The sequence below is a fragment of the Pantherophis guttatus genome, chromosome 9 (genome assembly GCF_059756535.1).
Source record: "Pantherophis guttatus breed Tessera chromosome 9, ASM5975653v1, whole genome shotgun sequence".
Classification (NCBI taxonomy): Eukaryota; Metazoa; Chordata; class Lepidosauria; order Squamata; family Colubridae; genus Pantherophis; species Pantherophis guttatus.
Window position 1 is genome coordinate 19,632,745 of NC_142071.1, and position 23,237 is coordinate 19,655,981.

General features: G+C 41.2%; 1 protein-coding gene across 3 annotated transcripts in view; it reads right to left on the bottom strand.

Annotated features, from left to right (window-relative positions):
* KIRREL3 (kirre like nephrin family adhesion molecule 3) overlaps positions 1 to 23,237 on the bottom strand; it is an 847,361-nt gene that overhangs the window by 302,796 nt on the left and 521,328 nt on the right. For all 3 annotated transcript variants that reach the window (XM_034421931.3, XM_034421932.3, XM_087876028.1), the window contains exons 3-4: positions 7,285 to 7,434; positions 1,000 to 1,149 (exon numbers count right to left, since the gene is read on the bottom strand). In XM_034421931.3, coding sequence (XP_034277822.1) covers positions 1,000 to 1,149; positions 7,285 to 7,434 — 300 coding nt within the window. The remainder of the gene's footprint in view (positions 1 to 999; positions 1,150 to 7,284; positions 7,435 to 23,237) is intronic.

A 23,237-nucleotide genomic window follows, 5' to 3' on the forward strand; every position in this document is an offset into this window, starting at 1 on the left:
TCTGCCTCACTGATGTCCGATTCTGGAAACTCCAGAGGCAGCAAAGAACTACCAGATGGCCTTTGCTCCCTGTCTGCCATCGTCTGAGCCTTCCCCAGACTCCAGGACTGGCTCACGTTCCTCCCCAACCTCCTCACTGTCCGAATCTGCTGCCAGCTCTGCTGGCCGCTGGTGGGCCACAACATTCCTCTCTCAGTGCATTAGAGAAAATAGCTGCCTACAGCAGGGTAACCTTTTAGCAACTGGGTGCCCCACTTAAATTTGGGTAAGAACCTTGCAGCTACAATGGTAGGAAGGTGATGCAAACAGAAAGGGATGGGGTTTTTGTTTGTTGCGGGTGGGTTGTACTAGAGTTAACAGAAGTGGGTTTGGCTCTTTCTCTGATCCTTTCTGCTGTGGGAAGCCAATGTTTGCATTTAAAGTTTCCACATGTTTGATGCCTTAAAGCAGCAGAAGAAGACAGCTTAAATGTTCAACAATTACGGTCAAAGAATGTGAAAGAAAGTGGGTCTTGAAGTTGCATGCAGATTTCGGGATCCCGATAACCTCACTTTTGCTTCAAAGATTGGAGTTTCTTTGCTGTAGCTGTTTTGGCAGACAATCTATATTTTTGAGACTTAGGAATTTTATATGTCTTTACACAGTCATTTCTGCATTCCTTCCCTTAATATCTGCACGCCCTTATCTCTACTGTGACAAGGTCTCATTATGCCTTCACCCCCATCTCTGATCACAGCTATGCCCAGCACTGCCATTAAGGAGAAAGAGGAGGAAATATATCACAGGACTGCCATTTTCACCTACCTTTTTCTCCTGAATGTTGACCTCCCCTGAATCGCCTTCAGGCAATTCATTTGAAATAACCCAGACAATTCTTACCACGTAATGCCAACCTGTGTTCTGAAAACCAGGTGCTCATTTCAAAGGACATTTTGTTCCTTTCCCATTCAGGGAAGAAATAAATCCCATCATTTTCCAAGAAAAAAATGACATCCCTACCAAGAACGGTCAGCCGGGCTGGTCTGGAACGGATGGCCGCTTGAATGGCTTGGCACTCGTATACTGCATCATCTTGGAGATCTGCTCTCAGGATCTTCAGGTGATGCTCCCCTGAGAGGTGATCCCCCACAACCAAATAGCGTGGATAACCTGTGGGGTACATAATGGAACCAGAATTGGAGCTAATAAGTAGCACGTATACATCAATTTTCCCACCCATCAGGAAGAAGGGATACGGTGGCTCAATGGCTAAGTACGCTGAGCTTGTCGATCAAAAGGTCGGCAGTTCAGCAGTTCAAATCCCTAGTGCCGCATAATGGGATGAGCTTCCGTTACTTGTCCCAGCTTCTGCCAACCTAGCAGTTCGAAAGCACGTAAAAAATGCAAGTAGAAAAATAGGGACCACCTTTGATGGGAAGGTAACAACGTTCTGTGGGCCTCTGGTGTTTAGTCATGCCGGCCACATGACCATGGAGATGTCTTCGGACAGTGCTGGCTCTTCGGCTTTGAAACGGAAATGAGCACAGCCCCCAAGAGTCGGGAAAAACTAGCACATATGTGCGAGGGGAAGCTTTACCTTTACCTTTTTATATACTGATTTTCCAACCCATCAAGAAGAAATCTGGAATAACACAAAGTTCACCAGACAAGATTATTCATGTCATACCCTACAGCCTTTTTCAGGTGATGATTTTTTTTAAAAAAAAAGAATGATATAAGGACTATTTAAAAAGTTGGATCACGTCTTCCTATTCTTTTTCTAAATCTTCATTTCAAGACCCTCCAAACCCACCCAGTCTTCTGGAGCATTAAACCTATCCCAATCCTTCTTCTTTTGAAGATATTCACAAAACAGAACAGAACAGAATAACAGAGTTGGGAGGGACCTTGGCGGTCCTCTAGTCCAACCCCCTGCTCAGGCAGGAAACTTTATACTATTTCAGACAAATGGCTGTCCAAACTCTTCTTAAAAACTTCCATTGTTAGAGCAGTCACAACTTCTGGAGACAAATTGTTTCACTGATTAATTGTTCTGTCAGGAAATTTCTCTTAGATCTTGGTTGGTTGTCTCCTTAATTAGTTTCCATCCATTGCTTCTTGTCCTGCCTTCAGGTGTTTTGGAGAATAGGTTGACCCCCTCTTCTTTGTGGCAACCCCTGAGATATTGGAATACTGCTATCATGTCACCCCTAGTCCTTCTTTTCATTAAATTAGACATACCCAATTCCAGCAACTGTTCTTTAAGTTTTAGTCTCCAGCCATCTTTGTTTCTCTTCTCTGCACTCTTTGTAGAATCTCAACATCTTTTTTTACATCATGGAGACTCAAACCGGATGCAGTATTCCAAGTGTGGCCTTACCCAGGCATTCTAAAGTGGTATTAACACTTCACGTGATCTTGATTTCATCCCTCTGTTAATGCAACCTAGAACTGTGTTGGCTTTTTTGGCAGCTGCAACACACTGCTGGCTCATATTTAAGTGATTGTCCATGATTCTTCTCACAGTTACTACTATTGAGCCAGATCCCACCTATACTGTACCTGTGCATTTGGTTTTTCTTGCCTATGATTCCTCTCAAAAATAAGTTGGGGAACCCTTGAACTGGAGCGGAAGGAAGGAAGGAAGGAAGGAAGGAAGGAAGGAAGGAAGGAAGGAAGGAAGGAAGGAAGGAAGACATTTGGTGCTACTGATAAACCAGAATAAAATTTTGAAGGCAATCTGAAGAAGGAAACTTAATGGCAAAAAAATAAGTTCAACTATTTTTAAAAACCTACTCAATGGGTTTGTTTTTTAAAGTCATTCTTTCAGAGGAAGGACAAATGGTGACAAAGAAGAAAAACCCTCATCTATCGCAGGAATTCATCTTTTTAAAAACCACTTTTCAACTCTGTTCTCCCACTTTCTTGCCTCTACTGAGTGGACATTGTTATTTTGTTTAGTTTTGCTTTACTTCACTTTGCTTTTGAATAAAAGAGGACACTTAAGAAGAGGACTTCTCTAATGCCTGGAAGAGAATTTAGGCACTTCATACTTTAAGCATACTGGTAGGAATCCATATTTAGATGAATGTTGAAGCACATCCTTTCATTTCACGAAGTACCCCAAGGACTTCATTCAAACTGTGTTTGTTGTGTGGAAACTTTGTCCTCATCCCAGCATCTTGAATGAAGCTTATCTTTATTTAAGAGCTTCTTTGTTTATCAAATACTGGCCTTATATGGACATTAACAAGGGGACATTATTAACTGCTTTTAACAGCAGAGGTTTAAGTAGGATCCTGACTGGGCAACGAGCATTTTTAATTTCATCTTCCCAGTTTACTAAGGGACGGAAGGTTTAAAGACTTCCCCAAATTTCACTTCTTCTCAAGTTATATTGTTAATGTGCTGCAAGATAGAGGTATCTTGGCATTAACTTATATGCTTTTGAAGCCTTTTTTTTCCAAGCTAGCAACAGCAAGATTTGCTCCCATGAACCGCGAGAAAAACAAATGAAGACTTTGTTTGTATTTAGTTAATTAGATGACTAGCTGAGTCAGAATTCCAGAAGCAGTCAGAAGCCCAGTTTGATAAATCAGACCCAAGAAAGATAATTGCTCAAATTTTTCAGAATGAGATGTCAACCACATTAGCTCTTGTTACCCGTTTTAAGGTATCCTCAAATTTGGGCAGGCAGAGAACAGACTGTTTCAAATATATTAGCAATAGGCACCATGCAGCTTCCACCAGCAAGGAGATGTGAAAGAAGATGGTTGATTACTTAAATCTCGAAATGCAGACAAGGAAGCTTAGTAAGGAGAACAGGAACATTTTTTTAAAATAAGCTAACTCAGCCAAAAATAAATAAATAAAAATGAACAGAACTTGGCTTGTGTAATGCCCTGAAGCTGATTTGGTCCCTCTTGAATGCATAGATCACTCCCTTCGGTATGTTAAGAGAAAAAGGGCTCTCACATCATTGCTCCGAAGCCTGAAGCAGGATTCCCATTTTATAGCAAACTCTCAAGGCTCTGTTTATAAGTATGCCGTACCCTGGAATGTTTATAACTGGGAGGCACACAGTTGTTCGAAGTTTGATTCTTACCACAAGCAAAAGCAGCCGCCAAGGGTCTGCTTATTTCTGTGGTCGGATATAAATCTGATAAAGTTGTATTATTCTCGATTAAACTTGTATAAGTATTGTACAAGTTTAAAAGGGTGCGCTAGTCTCTCGAGGACTTGGCTGGCTCACAACAAAATTAAAGAAATGCACACGGTATTCAGAGCAAGGATGGTCAGTCTTAGCCTCCTTCCTCTAGTGCCTTCTGAGATCAGGAGATAGGATTTCTGCAGTGGAAAACAAAAGAAGTAAGGTAGGGCTTTATTATATTTTATTTTAATCCCATCTTTATTACTTTATAATGTAAAGGCAGTGAATCAGGGGTGAAATCTAGCAGGTTCTGACAGGTTCTGGAAAACCGGTAGCGGAAATTTTGAGTAGTTTGGAGAACCGGCAAATACCACCTCTGGCTGGTCCCAGAATGGGGTGGGAATGGAGATTTTGCAATATCCTTCCCCCAAGAGTGAGGAGGGAATGGGGATTTTGCAGTATCCTTCCACTGCCATGTCCCCCCAAAGCCACGCCCCCAAGCCATGCCACGCCCCCCCCCAGCCACACCCACAGAACCGGTAGTGAAAATATTTGAATTTCACTATCTCAGTGAATGTATATAATACTCCTTCCTACTTTGTGAGATGAGTTGGACAGAGAGAGAGAGGGACTGGTCCAAAGGCACTCAGCCGGCATTGATGCCTAAGGTATGACTAGAACTCACAGGCTCCTGGTGATTGGCTCAAAGTCACCCAGCTGGCTTTCATGGCTGAGGTGGGACTAGAACTCCTGGTCTCTAGCCTGGTGCCTTAACCACTAGACCAAACTGGTTCTCAGTGCACCTGAGCACTTCCATAAAGACAAATGTTTGAAAATCAGGAAAGAACCAAAATAGCCTGGTCTTAACCACTTCAGTGAGAGACAGTTTGGTCTAGTAGATAAGGCACTGGACCAAAGCTGGGGAAAAGGGTATTCTAGAACATTGGGTGCTGTCTAACAAAATGAAATACAATGGTGAAAAAAGTAAGGTTCTACATTTAGGCAAGAAAAACAAAATGAGTATACGTGGTACCCGGCTCAATAGTAGTAACCGTGATCTTGGAGTCCTAGTGGACAATCATTTAAATATGAGCCAGCCGTGTGCTGCAGCTGCCAAAAAAGCCAACACAGTTCTAGGCTGCATAAACAGAAGGATAGAATCAAGATCACGTGAAGTGTTAATGCCACTTTATAATGCCTTGGTAAGGCCACACTTGGAATACTGCATCCAGTTTTGGTCGCCACGATGTAAAAAAGATGTTGAGACTCTAAAAAGAGTGCAGAGAAGAGCAGCAAAGATGATTAGGGGACTGGAGGCTAAAACATATAAAGAACGGTTGCTGGAATTGGGTATTTTACTTTAATGAAAAGGATTAGGGGTGACATGATAGCTGTCAGAATATTCATGACTGGGAAGGCATGGTAATAAGGTCAGCCAATGAGGGCTGTTTTGGAAACAGAAACTTAAGCAAGAAGGCTGGGCGTGGCTCAGCTCTGAGTCTGTGCGAAAGCTGCAAGCTAGTCTGCAACTCTGAAGTCTGCTGTACTCTGCTTGTGTTTTGCTTGTAACTCTCTACCATGTTAGAAGAATCAGCTATTGGTATTGTAAATTTATCTTCATGTGTTATATGTATATAAAGAAGTTAATGAATTCAGCTGAATCAGCTGTCTGTGTTTGCTTTCTGGATTTGATTATTTCTGCAACAAACTCTGACAAGAGCAGTGTTCCAATATCTCAGGGGCTGCCACAAAGAAGAGGGAGTCAAGCTATTCTCCAAAGCGCCTGAGGGCAGGATAAGAAGCAATGGGTGGAAACTAATCAAGGAGAGAAACAACCTAGAACTAAGGAGAAATTTCCTGACAGTTAGAACAATTAATCAGTGGAATAATTTATCTCCAGAAGTTGTGAATTCTCCAACACTGGCAGTTTTTAAGAAGAGATTGGATAACCATTGGTCTGAAATGGTATAGGGCAGTGATGGCTAACCTTTTTGCCATCGCATGCCAAAAGCAGGGGGAGCACGGGGGGGGGGGTGTCATGTGCATGTGTGCCCATACCCATAATTCAATGCACCCCACGCATGCTCATGTTCCCTCCGCTTTTTGCATGTGATGGCACAGTGGAGCCGGTAGGCCTGTTTTTCACCCTCCCCAGGCTCCAGAGGCTTCCTTGGAGCCTTGGGAGGGCGAAAACAGGCTTCCCACCCCTCTGGAGGCCAAAAAAGGCCCATTTGCCAACTTCTAGTGGGCCTGGAAGGCCCAAAACTCAGATGCGCGTGCTGGAGCTGAGCTAGGGCAACACTCGCATGCCCAACGATATGGCTCCGCGTGCCACCTGTGGCAAGCGTGCCATAGGTTCGCCATCACGGGTATACGGTTTCTTGCCTAAGCAGGGGGTTGGACTAGAAGACCTCCAAGGTCCCTTCCAACTCTGTTATTCTAATTCTAGTTCTGCACAAAGCCGTTGGAAAATCTTTGGCCTGTCACTTTCTCTCAGACACAAGGAAAAGGCACTGGCAAACCACTTCCAAAAATCTATCTAAGAAAACTGGGATACCTATGTAGTTACTGGGCCTTGAAGGCACAGCTACCCAGCCACAAAAAGCATGATTATTTCCCAGCTTGTAGTTGTTGTCAAAACTATGGATAAACATATAACTAGGGAAAGGTGTTTGCCTTGTGGTGAGAAGAGATGTGTGTGTGCATTGCGTATGTTAGAAATTCACTGTGTTGTTCTTGATTAGCATCTAATAGGAGCCGTCTGGGGTAGGTAAGAATCAATCTAACCAAATCATCACCATCTTCTTTTAACAACCTCGTAATCCCTTGCGGGGTGGAGTCTGGGCAACTGAATGGAGCTAGCAGAGTGTTTTAATGGCAGGATGCCCTTCCTGTCACCAATGTGGAGTTTTGTTCAGCAGATATATTCTCAGTGTGCCTGGAGAGAGAAATATCTGCCTCTACCTAGGATCGAACTCACAGCCTCCTGACTGGGAGGCGAGAGCTCCACCTCTAGGCCACTGCAACACTCCTGATCTGGCCAAATGAGAAGTAAAAATATTTAACAAACAAATAAGAGTTGCTTGACAGTGAGATGGGCAGCATATACATTTAATGAATAAATAACAATTAAATATATATATATATATTCTTACTGGAGAGATCCCTTCCTACTCCAAGGGCGAGTCCATCTTTAATCCATAGCACAATTCCATTATATTCAGGAATAGCACACAGGAGGGTCACAGGTTGTCCAGCAATCACCACTTGGTCCTGAGGTTGCTGAGTAAAAGAAGATGCTGAACCTGGAGAAAGAGATAAGAAGCAGAATGAATGTTTGAACTTGGACTCTGGGAGCTCTAAATGCTTGAAACACTAATGGATGAAGTTTTTCGCACCTGAAAAGCAGAATAAGATCTTTGAACATCATCAAATTATTTCACTTCCAAAGTTTCCATAATACACATTGAATTAGTGCTGTTGGCAAGTCAAATTCTTCTTGGGTTTTGTTTTTTTAATTTGTTTTTATATGCCTCTAAATTTTGTAATCGTAGTCTCAGGTCAAAAACACATCCAAGTACAAATTTTGTTTGTGTAGAATGTTTTTTTTTAGGATTAATACATGCTAGCATGTCCCTTTCGAGGTAAACAGTGCCTGTGTGTGAAACATTTTCATGAGTTCCTCAAAGAAAGAAAAAGGTAATGTGGATTGGATAAAAATGGATGCTGAAAGAAATGTTTCCAGTCCAATTCAAAGAAAACTGTTCTGATCCACTAAAATCCAGGAAAGCCTCTCTTAAATTGGTAACCTTCTATGTATATTGGACACAATTTACAGAATCAAATCAAATCAATTCAAATCCATCTTTATTACAGTCATAAAACAGCCTAATTTTTTTTTTAAAATCCATTCTGTGTGGAAGGTGCCATATTGGGGAAGGGAAATCCAGGAAGAGCCAAAATGGTCAATTCATTCTGAAATATGTAACTGGTGAAATACTAACTATTCCTATGAATAAAATGAGTGAAATGGAAATATGGCTTGTAGGTCATGGAATGACAAGCTTTGGAATGCAATAAGCTTTTGTGGCTCTTTGCAAACTCTACCATCACAAATCTGAGTCACATCACAAAGCCAGAAGAGACGGAATATCGCCCGGTTGCCTAGGCAACCAGGTGATTTCCCCTGCTGTTCCCTCACAGGCTGTAGCAAGGCCTGAAGAGATGAGCGGTATAAGCATACCCTTGTTGTCTAGGCAACACAGGGATGAGCTCCCTTCCGCTGGCCTAAGCATAATGAGCGACTTTTGTCTTTTTTGAAAGTCCCCCCCCCCTCTCTCAGGCAACGAAAAAGATTGAGACATTTTTAGCCAAGAATGAATCCAGAGAAGTGTGTGTGTGTAATTTAGCTTCAGGAGTTTAGCCTCCCATTTTCCAAGATAATTGGCTTCCCTATTTAACTTTTCTTGCTTTAAGGAAGATTTTTTTCCCCCCTCTCTAACATTCAACTAGCATTACCTTCCCATGATTTAAGGCTACCATTTCAGGTCCAACACTCTGGGGCATTAAGGAACTTTTTTGGTTAGGATATCACAATATATGCTTCTCAGAGTTGAATAGAGCCAGTTTCCTCAGTCTCGGCTCATAGGACTCATTTTCCACTCCTGACCATTTTTGTAATATATCTATGAATTCTAATTTCAAATCCTTCTTGAATTACCTAGAACAGGATATTCCATGAGGGTCTTGGTGCTCTCTGAGCGGGGTTGTTTTCTTGTAGACTTTTCATTACCCAACTAGGTAACATCATCAGCTCTGTTACATATTTGGGTGGTGAAATATCTGGAAGAAAACAACCAAGCTAAAAGAGCACCAAGGACCCCACAGTTCAACCTTGAGCTACAAATATTCTCTTCTATTGGTTATCTCATGAGGTGGTATCTCATTTTTTAAAGGCAAATACCAGTCACTCATCACAAAATCTCCAGAACGATAAAGCCTACAAATTTGAAATTTTGCATGAATGCTCCTCTTGGCTTCTAGGTGCTTGCTAAAAAGGATTTTTTGAAATGACCATCAGATCATTAGTATTTCATATACAGTATTATATTCACCCACTCTGATGCTAAGGAGTTAAACATTCTACTCCCCACCTGAAAGGAACTCTGTCCCAACTGCCAGTTGCCTTATATTAACACGCTCTGATGCTACGGAGTTACACATTGTACATTAAGTTTCAGGCTTTAAGTGTCAATTTATCACGCCTGATCACATAGTTTCATGGGGAAGCATAGGCATACAGCTAGTACAATATACTGTAAGAAGGCTCCTGCTAAGGACAGAGCTACCTAGCCCTTCATTCTGTTTCCTGCAAAAGCAAAGAGGGTAAGAAAGGGAGAATGTTCTTCATTTTAGTCCCAGCATATTTCATACTCATGAAACCTCTGAATTAGAATATTCCTATTATTAACTATTGATCAACAAAGGAAGAACGACCTGTAGTCTCCCACCAAACAGCTCACTGGATGACCCAGATACAGTACTTAGTATTAAAGGACCAGAGGATCATTTTCTTTATGCTATACAGTAGATCCTTTTGTGAGCCTCAATTGGGTCTTCTAATTAGCCACTTTCCCCTCTAAAGTAAACTGCCTCACAAGCAAGTGATGCAAAAAAGGAGTTGCAAGGGACATCATGTTCTGAAGCACCACAATAACTGCTCACTGTGAATGATGAGCAGAGACTAAATGTTGCCTTTACGTTCATTAAAAAGACCTGTAAAAAAATATCCCTTGTATACCAGGCTGTTCACATTTCTAATTAAAAGCTAAGACTTGCATTCCACATGGATAAAAATCATTTATTAAAACCCGGAATGCTTTTCTGTTAGATACTAAATGCAGTCAAAAGTAATCCTGGCGGTATACAGCTTATTGTCAGTCACAGAAAGCATAAGATTGCTGCCATGCTGGTGCTAACATGTTGAGAATGATACGCTGGGGTTTTGTAAAATCTCTCTCCGATTGTGTATATGCACACCTTCATCATGAGCAGAGAGGAACTTCAACTTTTACCATTAAACATCTGCCCAAACATTCCAGCTTTTCCTCATATCCTGGATTGACCATGTTTTGATCTTTACATCTAAAATAGGGATCTCCAACCTCGACAACTTTAAGCCTGGCAGACTTCAACTACCAGAATTCCCCAGCCAAGCTGGCTGGGGAATTCTGGGAATTGAAGTCCACCAGGCTTAAAGTTGCCGAGGTTGCAGACCCCTCTAAAAGAAACCTGGAGACATTGGATAATTTCAAAAATTCAATGCAAGGAGTGAAAAGAATTGTCCCCAACTATAAAAATCCATATTATGAAATCACAATAGCTGATTAGGTTAAAGGAGTCCAAAAAGTTCAACCTTCCCAGTATAATTGGAAGTACTAGTATTTTCAAAGTTGGTTGTTTTCGAACCTTTGTGTAAAATGGTCGCTGTAGCCTTCTCCCAAGCTCAAGAGATGTCTAATTATCATGAATAAATGTACATAACTCAAAACTCTATGATTTACCTCAGCTTTTCTGAAAACTGTGGCCCCTCAACACAGTTTTAGAACTGACATAAAAGCAGATTATGATTCTATTAAGGCATTAAAGGTTTATCTTTAAATCCCCTTAACTGCGTTTTGAATTAAGGAAAAGTGTTGGGGGAAGGTACAATTTTCAGCTTAAAAGTGAAACCTTCACAGGATATAAGTCCTGTTCCTAAATAAGTTGCCATTGAACAAATAAAAGCTCAGCATGAGTCTAGTCCTCTTTGAGGAAGAGCCGTGCAGCAGAAGGCAAGGGGGGAGAGGCTACATTTATAAGTCCCAAATGTAAAAGCAAACAAAATGGATCCTTTGAGTAAGCTCTGTTGGCATCGGTTATGATTTCAGCAGACTAATGAGGCCTTGCCCTGCGGGATGGCATCACTGGGGGGCATATTTTTCTATGTGCAGGCTCATATGCATTGTTGCTGCTGGGATAATATGCATGAGGGATTTGCTAAATGGCTCATTAAACAACTTGACAGTCTCTCTTTGTATCCCTAGATGAATTTGAAAACTGCTCAATTATCATGAAACGAACCACCCCTTACCATCTAATATTGTCTCTCAAGTGGGGGCAATGGTCCTTATTTCCACGTAGTGGAGTCTATTGTGGGATAAAGCTGAGAACTAATTCAACACTGCAGCTTAAGCAATAAGCTGTCCCTTCCTGCCCATTTCAAGATGCCACTTATCAGCACTGGAAGGCAGGAAGCCACATACAAAATGACCTGTCTTTCTGGAGTTAAGTGACACCCAACAATGGCCAAGTCTGTGCAAAGCTTGCCAGCTGCTATAAAGCATGCCAAATGTTTACAATCTGGTAAAAAGATGAGTTTTGTGATTTTAAGTTTTGGGGTACTGGATGAATTTAGGAATTGGAGGAGAGTTTTTTCAGGTTCTCTGGGAAAAATTTTGGCTTTGGGAGAAAAGTTTGGGTTTGAGCATTCTTGGTGACCCTAACTAGGTATTTTGTTCTCAATGACCTTAAGGTTAGGGCAACTAGTACCTTCATGCTCCTCCTATGGACTGTTGCTTCCAATTGAGCTACCTCCTGGAATACAACTGATCCCGGACCTCTGCGCTTTCCGAAAGGCCCTGAAGACTTATTTATTCCAACAAGCTGGCCTAGCTTAAATGATTTTAATGGGTTTTTTAAATTTTCGATTTTATTGATTCTGGGTTTTAAATTGGGAACTTTTCAATTTTGCAGATCTGGGATTTTAAATTGGAAATGCCGATGATTTAATTTATTTTAGTTTTTTCTTAACTTTTGTACTATATGTGTTTTAAGTTTGGCTGTCCACCACCCTGAGTCCCCCTGGGGAGAAGGGCAGTATATAAGTTGAATTAATAAATAATAAATTAATTAATACACCCTATTTTAGTTACATCTCAGCCATTTTCTGCAGAAGGCAGGTGAGCAACACAAGGCAAAATTGTGTATAAGGGAATCTGTGGGACAATACTGTGGGAGGCGGTCCCAAACAGTTGAAAATTATTCATTTTCATTCTAAAATGGTTCCCACACAGAGTCTAGAATGTTAATTTCTTCTGACCAACCACAGTGAAAAACCAGCCATCTGTAGTACTGCATATTATTTGGGGCGTGGGGGAGAGAAAGCCTTATTGACTTTTTGAACATGTTGGATTGAACATTGGATCAATCCCTGTCTAAATAAAAACAACAAATCTGCCTGAAGGACAGTTGAAACACATCCACAGAATCCTATCTCTGGAGGTGTAACTTTGGTCTTCACCCAACTATGCAGGATCCCTCATCTTGGCTCTTAAAAGTGAAAAGATTGACTACTACTACTTCTATGGAGCTCAATGAAATGTAAATAAACTTCCCAGATGAGTGAGTGAGTGAGTGAGAGTTGGGCTGGATTGGTCTTAATGGTGAATATGGAATCTCTCTCTCTCATCCCTTCATCAGTTCCTGAACCCTGTTTCAGTTACTGGATAAAAAGCTTGTGACACTCTTGGCTCTGTCACAAGAGTGATGTAGGGATTAGAATGCAGTATTTGCAGGTGAACTCTGCCGACTACCAGGAGTTCGATCCTGACCAGCTCAAGGTTGATTCAGCCTTCCATCCTTCCGAGGTTGGTAAAATGAGGACCCAGATTGTTGGAGGCAAGAGGCTGACTTTGTAAATCACTTAGAGAGGTGGTGGGTTTCTACCCGTTCGCCCCAGTTTGGCCAAACCGGTAGTGGCGATGGCGGGAGGCTCCGCCCACCCGCCCAGACATCATCACATGTGCAGAAGTGCTGCATGTGAGCAAAGCGCACATGCGCGCGCTCCCAGTTCCGAACTGGTAGCAAAGATAGGTGGAACCCACTACTGGCTGTAAAGCAATGGTGGGTTGTTCCCGGTTCACACCGATTCTATAGAACTGGTAGTAAAACCGGCGGGAGGCTCCACCCACCGACCCCGACATCATTAGAACACTTCTGCGCATGTGCAGAAGCTTCTGCGTATGCACACGTGGCCCCGTTGCGAACCAGTAGTAAAGGTAAGTAGAACCTACCCCTGCTGTAAAGCACTGTGAAGCGGTATATAAGTCTATATATCAAGAGCCTTGGTGGCGCAGCAGACTAAAGTGATGTTAACTAGCACCAGCTGTCTGCAATTATTGCAAGTTCAAATCTCACCAGGCTCAAAGTTGACTCAGCCTTCCATCCTTTCGAGGTAGGTAAAATGAGGACCCGGTTTGTGGGGGCAATAAGCTGACTTTGTATAAAAAAGAACACCGCTTAGAGGGGGCCAAAAGCCCTACTAAGTAGGTATATACAAAAGTATGAAGGCTATTGCTTAACACATTGTAAGCCACCCTGAGTCTCCAGAGAAAGGCGGCATATAAATTGAACCAATAAATAAATAAATAAATAAATAAATAAATAAATAAATAAATAAATAAATAAATAAGTGCCATTGCTATTGCTATTCTGACCAAGTGTAAGCTCACCAATATGCAGGACACAGCAGTCCCAAAGACAGCAGAATATCATGGGGAAACATTCATTTTCTTCTAGCCACATCTTCTTACAACATGACTTAGCACCTGCCCAAGGTACTTTAAATCCCTTATAAATCTCCTGTACTAATGACAGCGTGAGTTGTATTTAATAAAATGCAACAGGGTTCCTCCTCCCTCCCCAGTTTCTGCCATAACTATGTGAGTGAAGCCCGAACAGTCCTTGAAATTGTGAATGAATTCAAACAGAAAAATGATTATGGAAATGTGGAGTCATTCATTCCTGGTGAACATTACTCCTGATGTAGTCACTCCATCTCTGACTTCTCTGTCCTTGTCTGTAAAGGAAGCTTGTTTAACAGCTTGAAAAGAGAAGACCCAGAAATTGAAATATTGGGAAAGCTTGTTTTCCTGAACAACTATAAAATCCCGTGAACCAAAGCTGCGAAAACATTTTATTTTGCCTGGCCTTTAATAGTTGTTAATGATAATGCTGGAGTTTTAGCTCACATCTTCGCTGCCTTTTCCATTTCTATCTTTAACTCAGTTTAGCATTATTTCCTCAGTTCACTTTGAATGTAATATGTATCACCTTGGTAGTCTTTGTTAGGGTTCAGAGATTGTCTTGATAGAACTTTAAAAAACACACAGATAAATACCGTATTTTTCAGAATATAAGACGCACCGGAGTATAAGACGCACACACTTTTTTGGTGAGGAAAAGAAGAAAAAGAAATCTCCCTCTGCCTCTGAGCAATTTTGCCTCATTGCAGCAAACAGCAAACAGCCTGTTTTACTTTCATTTTCGTTTTCAGCATAGCTTGATTAGCACAAGGAAAAAAAAATCTGCTCCAGCAATTTACCACTTTGCAGCAAGCAGCAGAGCCCTGCACAAAACAGCTGAGAGCAAATCAGCTGAGAGTCGGGAGACCGATCCAATCAACTTGTGCTAATTAGGCTGTGCTGAAACTGAAACGAGCTGTTTTTTCTTGCTGTTTGCTTGCAAGGAGGTAACCGCTGCGAGGCAGAGGCCAAAGGGTGGGGGCCAGTGGGCAGGCGGGGCTACATTCGGTGTATAAGATGCACCTAAATTTTTACCCCCTTTTAGGGGGGAAAAGATGCGTTTTATACTCCGAAAAATACCGTAATTGTCCAGGCTGTTAAAAATACAATACAGAATTACTATCAATACTGTTGGAGGTGAGCTGTATTACCTATGGTAGCTCAAAGTCAGATCTTAATCCACCTTTTCAGCTTAACAAATTTTATTAAAAGGCATAAGCTTTCTGTAAGCTAAAGCTAAAAATAAATTTTAAAATAAAATTTGTTAGGCTGAAAAAGGTGCTATAAGACTCCTTCTCCTTTTTTAACACAGAATTACATTATTACCATTGTTGTTGAAAGAATAATTATGGTTTCAGGTTGCATTAAGGGTACTATTTCCTGATGAGAACTGAACTTCTAAACTATTATTTTCATCTGAAAATGGATCGTTTTTAATAAATATGATTAAAGGAAGGTTTCTGCCTTACAAAATCCAAAGGGCATCTGTGCTCAGAATGAGTGAACATTCTTGTGTGTGTATATAGTACTTTCCTAGATATGTATTGTCTCATTTTGGCTTTAACCTATGGATACAATAGTTCATATTTAATAATTAAATACATTTTTTTAAAAAAAATATTTTTAAATACTGATCTTTTCAGTATTCTGAAATACTGAACTTTCCTTGAAGAATCTAAGAAATATGATGGTTCAATACATTTGAGAAGTACAACAACTAGCACAGAACTACTGTACTGTACTGTATTACATTACTTGTGAGCTGCAAATCAGATCAATTAATAGTAATAGCACCTAGACTTATATGCTGCCCCATAGTGCTTTACAGCCCTCTCTCAGCAGTTTACAGAGTCAGCATATTGCCCCCAACAATCTGGGTCCTCATTTTAACTGACTTTGGAAGGATGGGTCAACCTTCAGCTGGTCAGGATCGAACTCCTGGCAGTGGAATTCAGAGTTAGCCTGCAATACTGCATTCTTACCACTGTACCGTAGCTCTTAATAGAAAAACAATGAAGGCAGCAGGCATAACTTGAGTTTTAATGTGAAATCTTTGGAGAGCCTGCATACCACTGGTAAGTAAGGACTTAATGAGGACTTCCCTCAACTGCCGGGCTCTCATAACAATCTCCACCTTGAGAGGTAGACCTAGCATCTAGCTCAACTTCCTTTATTGCTGAAAATAATCTAAGCTATTTGCCTAGCTTCTTTATTCTTTTGGAGTAGATGCTGCTAAGTGGTTTACATGTGAAGGTTTTAGAGTAATAAGTAGGCAACCCATGCCTCATTGGGTCATTGTTTCAGTGATGTTTATTTACTGAAACAGAATGATCAAAGGTGAGCAAAATAAATAAATAAATAAAAAATAGTTTAAGCAGGAGCAATTTCTGACTTCCTGCCAGCTTTCCCATTGAGTTGTTTTGTGGAATCTGGCAGAGAGCATCAGAAATCTTCCTTCCTTCCTTCTTCCTTCCTTCCTTCCTTCCTTCCTTCCTTCCTTCCTTCCTTCCTTCCTTCCTTCCTTCCTCCCTCCCTCCCTCCCTCCCTCCCTCCCTCCCTTCCTCCCCCTCTCCTTACTTCTACAAGGTCTTATTAGTGAGCATGTGAAGAACTCTGTATCCTGGCCTACATATGCAGGATTTGAAAATACTAGAGAAAAAAAAATATATCCTCATAATTATGAACTACTGTACTATGGTAGGAAATACATTCAGCATATTGCAATGTTAGCCTATTAAGCAAGAAACATATATGTGGCCATTCATAATTAATTGTGGCAATGCATTGATAAAAATCAATGAGGCAGCAGAGCAGAAATATATGAGTGAAACAAGAATTGCCTATCAAATTACTTCCAGGTCTATTTAATCAAATGAGTGTATATGTCCAGCATGGAGACATCTAATCCATGCCACATTTTGTGTGTCATTTTGAACAAGCATTTCTTGCATTTCAACCCACAATTTCCAAGAGAGGGGATCCCCAGAATGCATACAAATCCACCCCTGATGTTCACATGTTTAACATTGCCAAAAATATGCTTGAAGATATGGAGCAATAAAAAGAATATAATGGTAAACATGATAGATAGATAGATAGATAGATAGATAGATAGATAGATAGATAGATAGATAGATAGATATTTAGATTTAGATTTAGATTTAGATTTAGATTTAGATTTAGATTTAGATTTAGATTTAGATTTAGAGATTTAGATATAGAGAGATAGAGAGATGATATAGATATAGGTAGATAGGTGGATAGGTAGATAGGTAGGGAGAGAGAGAGACAGAGAGATTGAAAGTAAAAAGTAGGATTAAGAAGATTTGCAGAAGGTTTTCTAAAGAAATTGTTTGAGAAGCATTAAATTGGAACAGAAAACTGAATCTTGGCAGACAGAATTTAAAAAACCCTAGAAAACAATGAAAAAAATATGTACTATTAAAATGTTTGACACGGACAAGCATGTTTAGTGACATATGGCAGTACCAACATTATGCTTTCCATTTAACTATAAACCTTAGATGCAACAATTCATAAATTACTTTTTTTTACAGTGGTAGTAGAATTTATGGGGAATATCTCTTTTCAATCGTTGCTGAATTACCATTTTCAGGAGCTACAGCCAACATGGCTAATGATGAGATATCCTGGGAACTTGATTTTTAACCAACAGAATACAGAAAATGGTAGGTTCAGCTACTCTAAAGATCCCAAGTACCAAAGTTGGGCAGGTCTATTTTAAGAGCCTAAAGGATTACTACAAAGCTTACAGTGGATGGCAGTTTCATATGTATATATGTATGTACAATATGTACCGTGTTTTCCCAAAAATAACACCTATCCCAAAAATAAGCCCTAGCTTGATTTTTACATGTGCACTCAATATAAGCCCTCCCCATCAGGTCTCTGATGGTGAAACGAGGCCGAGGGGCACTGTGCGTGTCAATCCAGAGCCTGTTTTTCGGCTGCAGAGGCCTTCCCTGAAGGCCTCTGACAGCGAAATGGAGGCCAGAAACGATGCACACAAGGGGCCACAGAAGTGGGCAGCGGGCTCCTGCTGGGTGGGGCTGTTGGTGCTGCTGCGGCAAGGTGGAAGACATCCCCCGAAAATAAAACCTGGTGCCTTTTTTGGTGGCAAAATAGTATTAGACTGAGTCTTATTTTTGGGGAAACACAGTTATGTATGTATGTATGTATGTATGTATGTATGTATGTATGTATGTATGTATTATCTCATCTTTATTACTTTCTAAGTAACTTAAGATGGCAAACATACCTAATACTCATTCCTCCTCTTAATTTCCTCACAATGACAAGAAGCATGTGAGAGGTGGGCTAAGAGAGTGTGACTGGCCCAAAGTCACCCAGCTGGCTTTCATGCCTAAGGTGGGACTAGAACTCACACTCCTGCTTTCTAGCCTGATGCCTTCACCACTGGACCAAATTAGCTCTTTTTAACCACCTTTGAGACACCGTTGGACTCAGCGTTTTCTGAATCATGGAAAAATATAATGAACTCAGCTGGCAACTATGTCTGCCAGTTCTTTATAAGTTAATATTTTAATGAGTCTGCTTCAAGGAGACAATCAGAGTTAGGTATCCTCAAGGTGTTTGCAAAGTGAGGTTTGTTTAGAGGGGGGTGGGGGAATAGGCAAAACAGAATGGCTAAAGAGAATTTTAAAGAATGGCCTTGAACGACTGACGGTGTTAGCAATAAACAAATTTTATTTATTTGAGAATATTGGAAAGACCATAAAGAGATCTGGGGGCCCACAAAATGCATCTCTTTGACCATTCACAATCCCCTTGTGGTCCTGGAAGGAAGATTAGTTGCAAACAGTTCTCACATTTTCATGATCTGATGAGATTCCAGTTCGGTCTCCAAGGAGTCTCATTAAAAATCAAGTTGGCCTTGAAGGTTGCTACTAACAGTTTTATTCTGATTTAAAGCTTTTCTAATTTAATTTCAAGACAGCTCTAATCAGCAGCCCCCCCCCGTCCCTCTTCATACACACAGTGTCTGCCCCTAGGTCTTTGATTTGCAATGGTAAAAAGGGGAAAGAATCCGCTGAGTACGAGAAGCATAAATAGGTATTGAAAGAAAAAGGAATTAAGAGGAGAAACTTGGAAGCAATCTTTCCCCCACCCCCCTGCATCTTTGCACTGCTTTGCACTCCCTCTCCCCCTCCCATTTTAGAAACTAACCATTATTTCATAGTTTACTTTGTAGTCTCAAGTATTTTCAAGGTGTCTCATTTTTAGAGAGGCACAGTGCTGAAGTTCTACCGGTTTGCACCGGTTCAGGAGAACCGGTAGTGATAAAAGCTACCGGTTGGTCCGAACCAGTATTTCTGACGATCAGCTGTGCCGCGTGATTTAAAATCGCTAGAAAGCAAGAAATCCTCCTTTCTAGTGAATCTAAATCGCGAGGCACAGCTGTTCCCCCTTCGCTGTTCTACTTACCTTCCCAAGCCTCCTTTTTCTGCATGCAGTACATGTTTGGCACATAATGTGCATGTGCATGCATGCAGCGTGCATTTGGTGCGCACTGTGCATGCGCAGGCAGCGAACCGGTGGCAAACCGGGGAGGATTTCACTACTGGAGGGGCAGTATTGTACCAGGAGTGTAACTTCAGGGGGCAATCAGAGAGAGAAGAAAAGGGAAGGCACAGAAGGAAAGGATGATTCTATCAGCAAAAAATTATCACATTGTCAGCTGGGAACTGTGCAAACTGTAATGAGAAAGAAGGAAAACAAAACCACTGTCCATGCCCTCTGACAATGTCCATTAAGTAGAGAGTTCATTTGGCAATTACCCTGAGAAGGGGAGAACTTTAAAAGGATCTGTTTCATTTTTTTCATTTGTTTGAGAAGGCGCTTGATGGGCTGTGGAAAATTGGAGCAAGAATGGTGGATGGGCCTTCCCAGCCTGCTTCCTTTCTACATCTCTCTTTTCTTCCACTCTACTTGTGAGCTGAAATTAAGAACTGGTAGACAAAAGAGATACTTTTCCCCAAAGCCTTGGCTTTGCCTTTTGTCATCAAGTTACAAAACATGGGAAAGCTCTCACACATAATCCTGGTTGGATGAGGACTGAATCTTGATTTGAAATGGTTCTGTAAAGCAACTTGGAGGCTGCAAAAAAAAAGACACAATGCATCAGACTGGACTGATGATCCTCATTTTTGGTCCTATTTTCTCCAGCACTGAGTTTATTTCACCCCCATAGCTGCATCACTTTGTATTTATTGCCAGCAGCACACAAATAAGCATTGTTTGTGTGTGGTTTCTCTGAATAGATTTTTCTGTATACATTTTCTGAGTGGTCCTGTTTTTAAGAAGTGGGGAGTTCACCATTACAATATTATCCTAATCTAGGGAAGTTCAGAATCTGATGCAAAGCGTATGTTAAAGAGTAAAACGAAATGTATTTTTCCTAGGTAAAGGTAAAGGTTCCCCTTGCACATATGTGCTAGTCATTCCCGACTCTAGGGGGTGGTGCTCATCTCCGTTTCAAAGCTGAAGAGCCAGTGTTGTCCGAAGACGTCTCGGTGGTCATGTGGCCAGCATGACTAAATGCCAAAGGTGCACGGAACGCTGTTACCTTCCCACCAAAGGTGGTCCCTATTTTTCTACTTGCATTTTTTACGTGTTTTCGAACTGCTAGGTTGGCAGAAGCTGGGACAAGTAACGGGAACTCACCCCATTATGCGGCACTAGGGATTCGAACCGCTGAACTGCCGACCTTTCAATCAACAAGCTCAGGGTCTTAGCCACTGAGCCACCCGGTCCCTTCCCCCCCTATTTTTTCTAGTTCCTAGTTATATTAAAATCATCATCATCATCATCATCATCATCATCATCATCATCATCATCATCTTGTGGGACTTTAGGATTCAGACTGACAGGCACTTGGTCCACAACACACCTGACATAACAATAGTTGAAAAGAAAAAAGTATGGTTCATTGACATTGCAATACCTGGTGATGCACGGATTGAAGATAAGCAGCAAGAAAAAATCACAAAGTACCGGGATTTGCAAATTGAAGTTGAGCGACTGTGGAAAAAGAAATCGTGTGTTGTCCTGATTGTAATTGGAGCTCTTGGAGCAATACCCAAAGGGCTACCCCGCTATTTAGAAATTCTAAATTTGCCGGACTTGAACATTTTGACTCTACAAAAAACCACCTTACTCGGAACAGCTTACATCCTCCGACGATACCTTAACAGTTCCTAGGTCCTTGGTTAGGACTCGAGCTGCTGAGCTATTAACCAGCCTCAAAGGCTGTGAATCTCACCAAAGATTAAATAATAATAATAATAATAATAATAATAATAATAATAATAATAATATAATATTATAATAATAATAATAATAATAATAATAATAATAATAATAATAATAATAATAATAATATTAGTTCCTGGTTATATTGAAATGGCATCCTAAATGTAAACCCTTCTAGGGCAGAGGTAGGCATCCAGATATCTTCTCAGTAATTTTAGACTAGAATGCATCCATCCCCTGCTATTTGCTCCTGGGATTTAAATATCCAGGAGATTTGGAGAACACCATATTGGCTACCTCTTCTCAAGGACATTAATGCAGCTGTCAGATGGCATATTAACACTTAGGATTCATGTCTGTCTGTCTCTCTACCATCCATCCATCCATCCATCCATCCATCCATCCATCCATCCATCCATCGCCCATATCACTCACAGAATGACTCTATGGATAATGAGATTCACCCTGCCTCCTAGTTATGGCAGAGATGGTTTTGAAACTTTGAACTTCCTCATTTTAAATGAAAACAAAAACTTAAATCCCCGCTGTCCCCTTCAAAGAGACAAGTGAATGGCTACCTATAATTCTGAATTCTTCCAGGAACCTCTTCCATGTGAAATTAATAATGCTGTTTCGAAAATGTTTTTGAAACGACAATGTTTTTTGGGGGGGCCACACAATGGAAAATTTTGGACCAACCCTATTATAAAAGCATTTCTCTATACATTAGCTGTCACCATTCAAAAAGCAGTTTCTGGCCTCTCCTTATACTGAAAGGCATCTCAGCTTGAATTCAGCACTCAGAAGAATGTGTTGGCAGCTTTTCAAAGTGTTTGATCGATTTTCCAGTAGAATTTGATGTGGGCCCACTTCACTGTCTGTCACTCCAGAGAGTCTTACGACTGGCTTTGCAAGGAAGCCTTGATTTTCTATTCTTCTGCTATAAATATGGAACCATGAGCAAAACCTCTCGGAATGTAATTTATATTTTTTCCAAAATAAATATGTAGATTGGCATGTTACTAATGAGGCAGCCTGGACTGCATCCAACACAAAACCTGATTTGTATCAGTACAGGGTTTTGACCAATGTTGACTGACAGGAAGGAGGGAGAGGCAGTTGAACTACCTCTCTTTCTCCCCCTACTGGCACTTTGGCAGTACTGTCTTCCTGTATCTTTTAATTTCTTGAGTAAGTCAGGGTCATCATGGCTCTGATAATAAACATAATGAGATTCATAATGTAAATCCAAAGGAAGGACAGGATAGTAATATCATCCATCTGAAAAAGATGGATTTGCTGCTCAGGTCCCCACTAGGACAGAAATTCTTACTGAGAGAAGCTTGGGGACTATAAATCAACTTGCATTGGGAAATGATCATTTTCCAGAATTCTTGGGGCAAGAATAAAGCTGTGACATCGTCTGCTTGTTGCTCAGTTATAGCTTCCGGCATTCATCATAATTCAACCTACTGTGTGGGATTATATGATGGAATGTAGTAAGAACAGGGGTGGGCTGCGGGGGGTTTGCAGGGGTTTGCAGAGAACCTCTAGCTAAGATTCTGTACAGTTTGGAGAACCCCCAAATCCCACTCCTGGCTGGTCCCACCCACCCTGCTCCTCCCCTCCCAGAAGTCCCCATGCAGCCCGTTTTGGATGCAGGTAAGTGCAGGGTGCACACGGAGGGTCCTTAGATCTGGCCCATGGGGCCACCCTGGAAACAGCGAAGGACCAGCCTGCGCTGACTTTCCAGCAAAGATGGAACTTATGAGAGCTGTGTGCGGCCCTCCTGAGCTCCATTTTGGCTGGTAGAGGGTTGCAGGAGGCCATCAAAGCCGAAAACGGAGCTCGGATGCCCGTTTTCGCTGGCAGAGCCCTTGGGCCACTATAGGCGCCCTGACATGCATAATGTCAAGCTGGCCACACCACCCTGGCCCTCCCGAGGTCAAACACAACTCTGATGCGGCCCTCAATGAAATTGAGTTTGACACCCCTGCTCTATATTATACACCCTTCAACATCGGTAATCTTTCAATACTTTGAGTGCCAATGTTTAGGAGACAAAATCTCTGGATATTTCAGTTTGAGGAAATGAATTGCAGATGACTGGTTCCAATACACATCCACAAAAGGGGGGAAAAAGAGAACATTTTATGTAAGCCTAACATTTAATAAAAAGAATGAACTTTGGA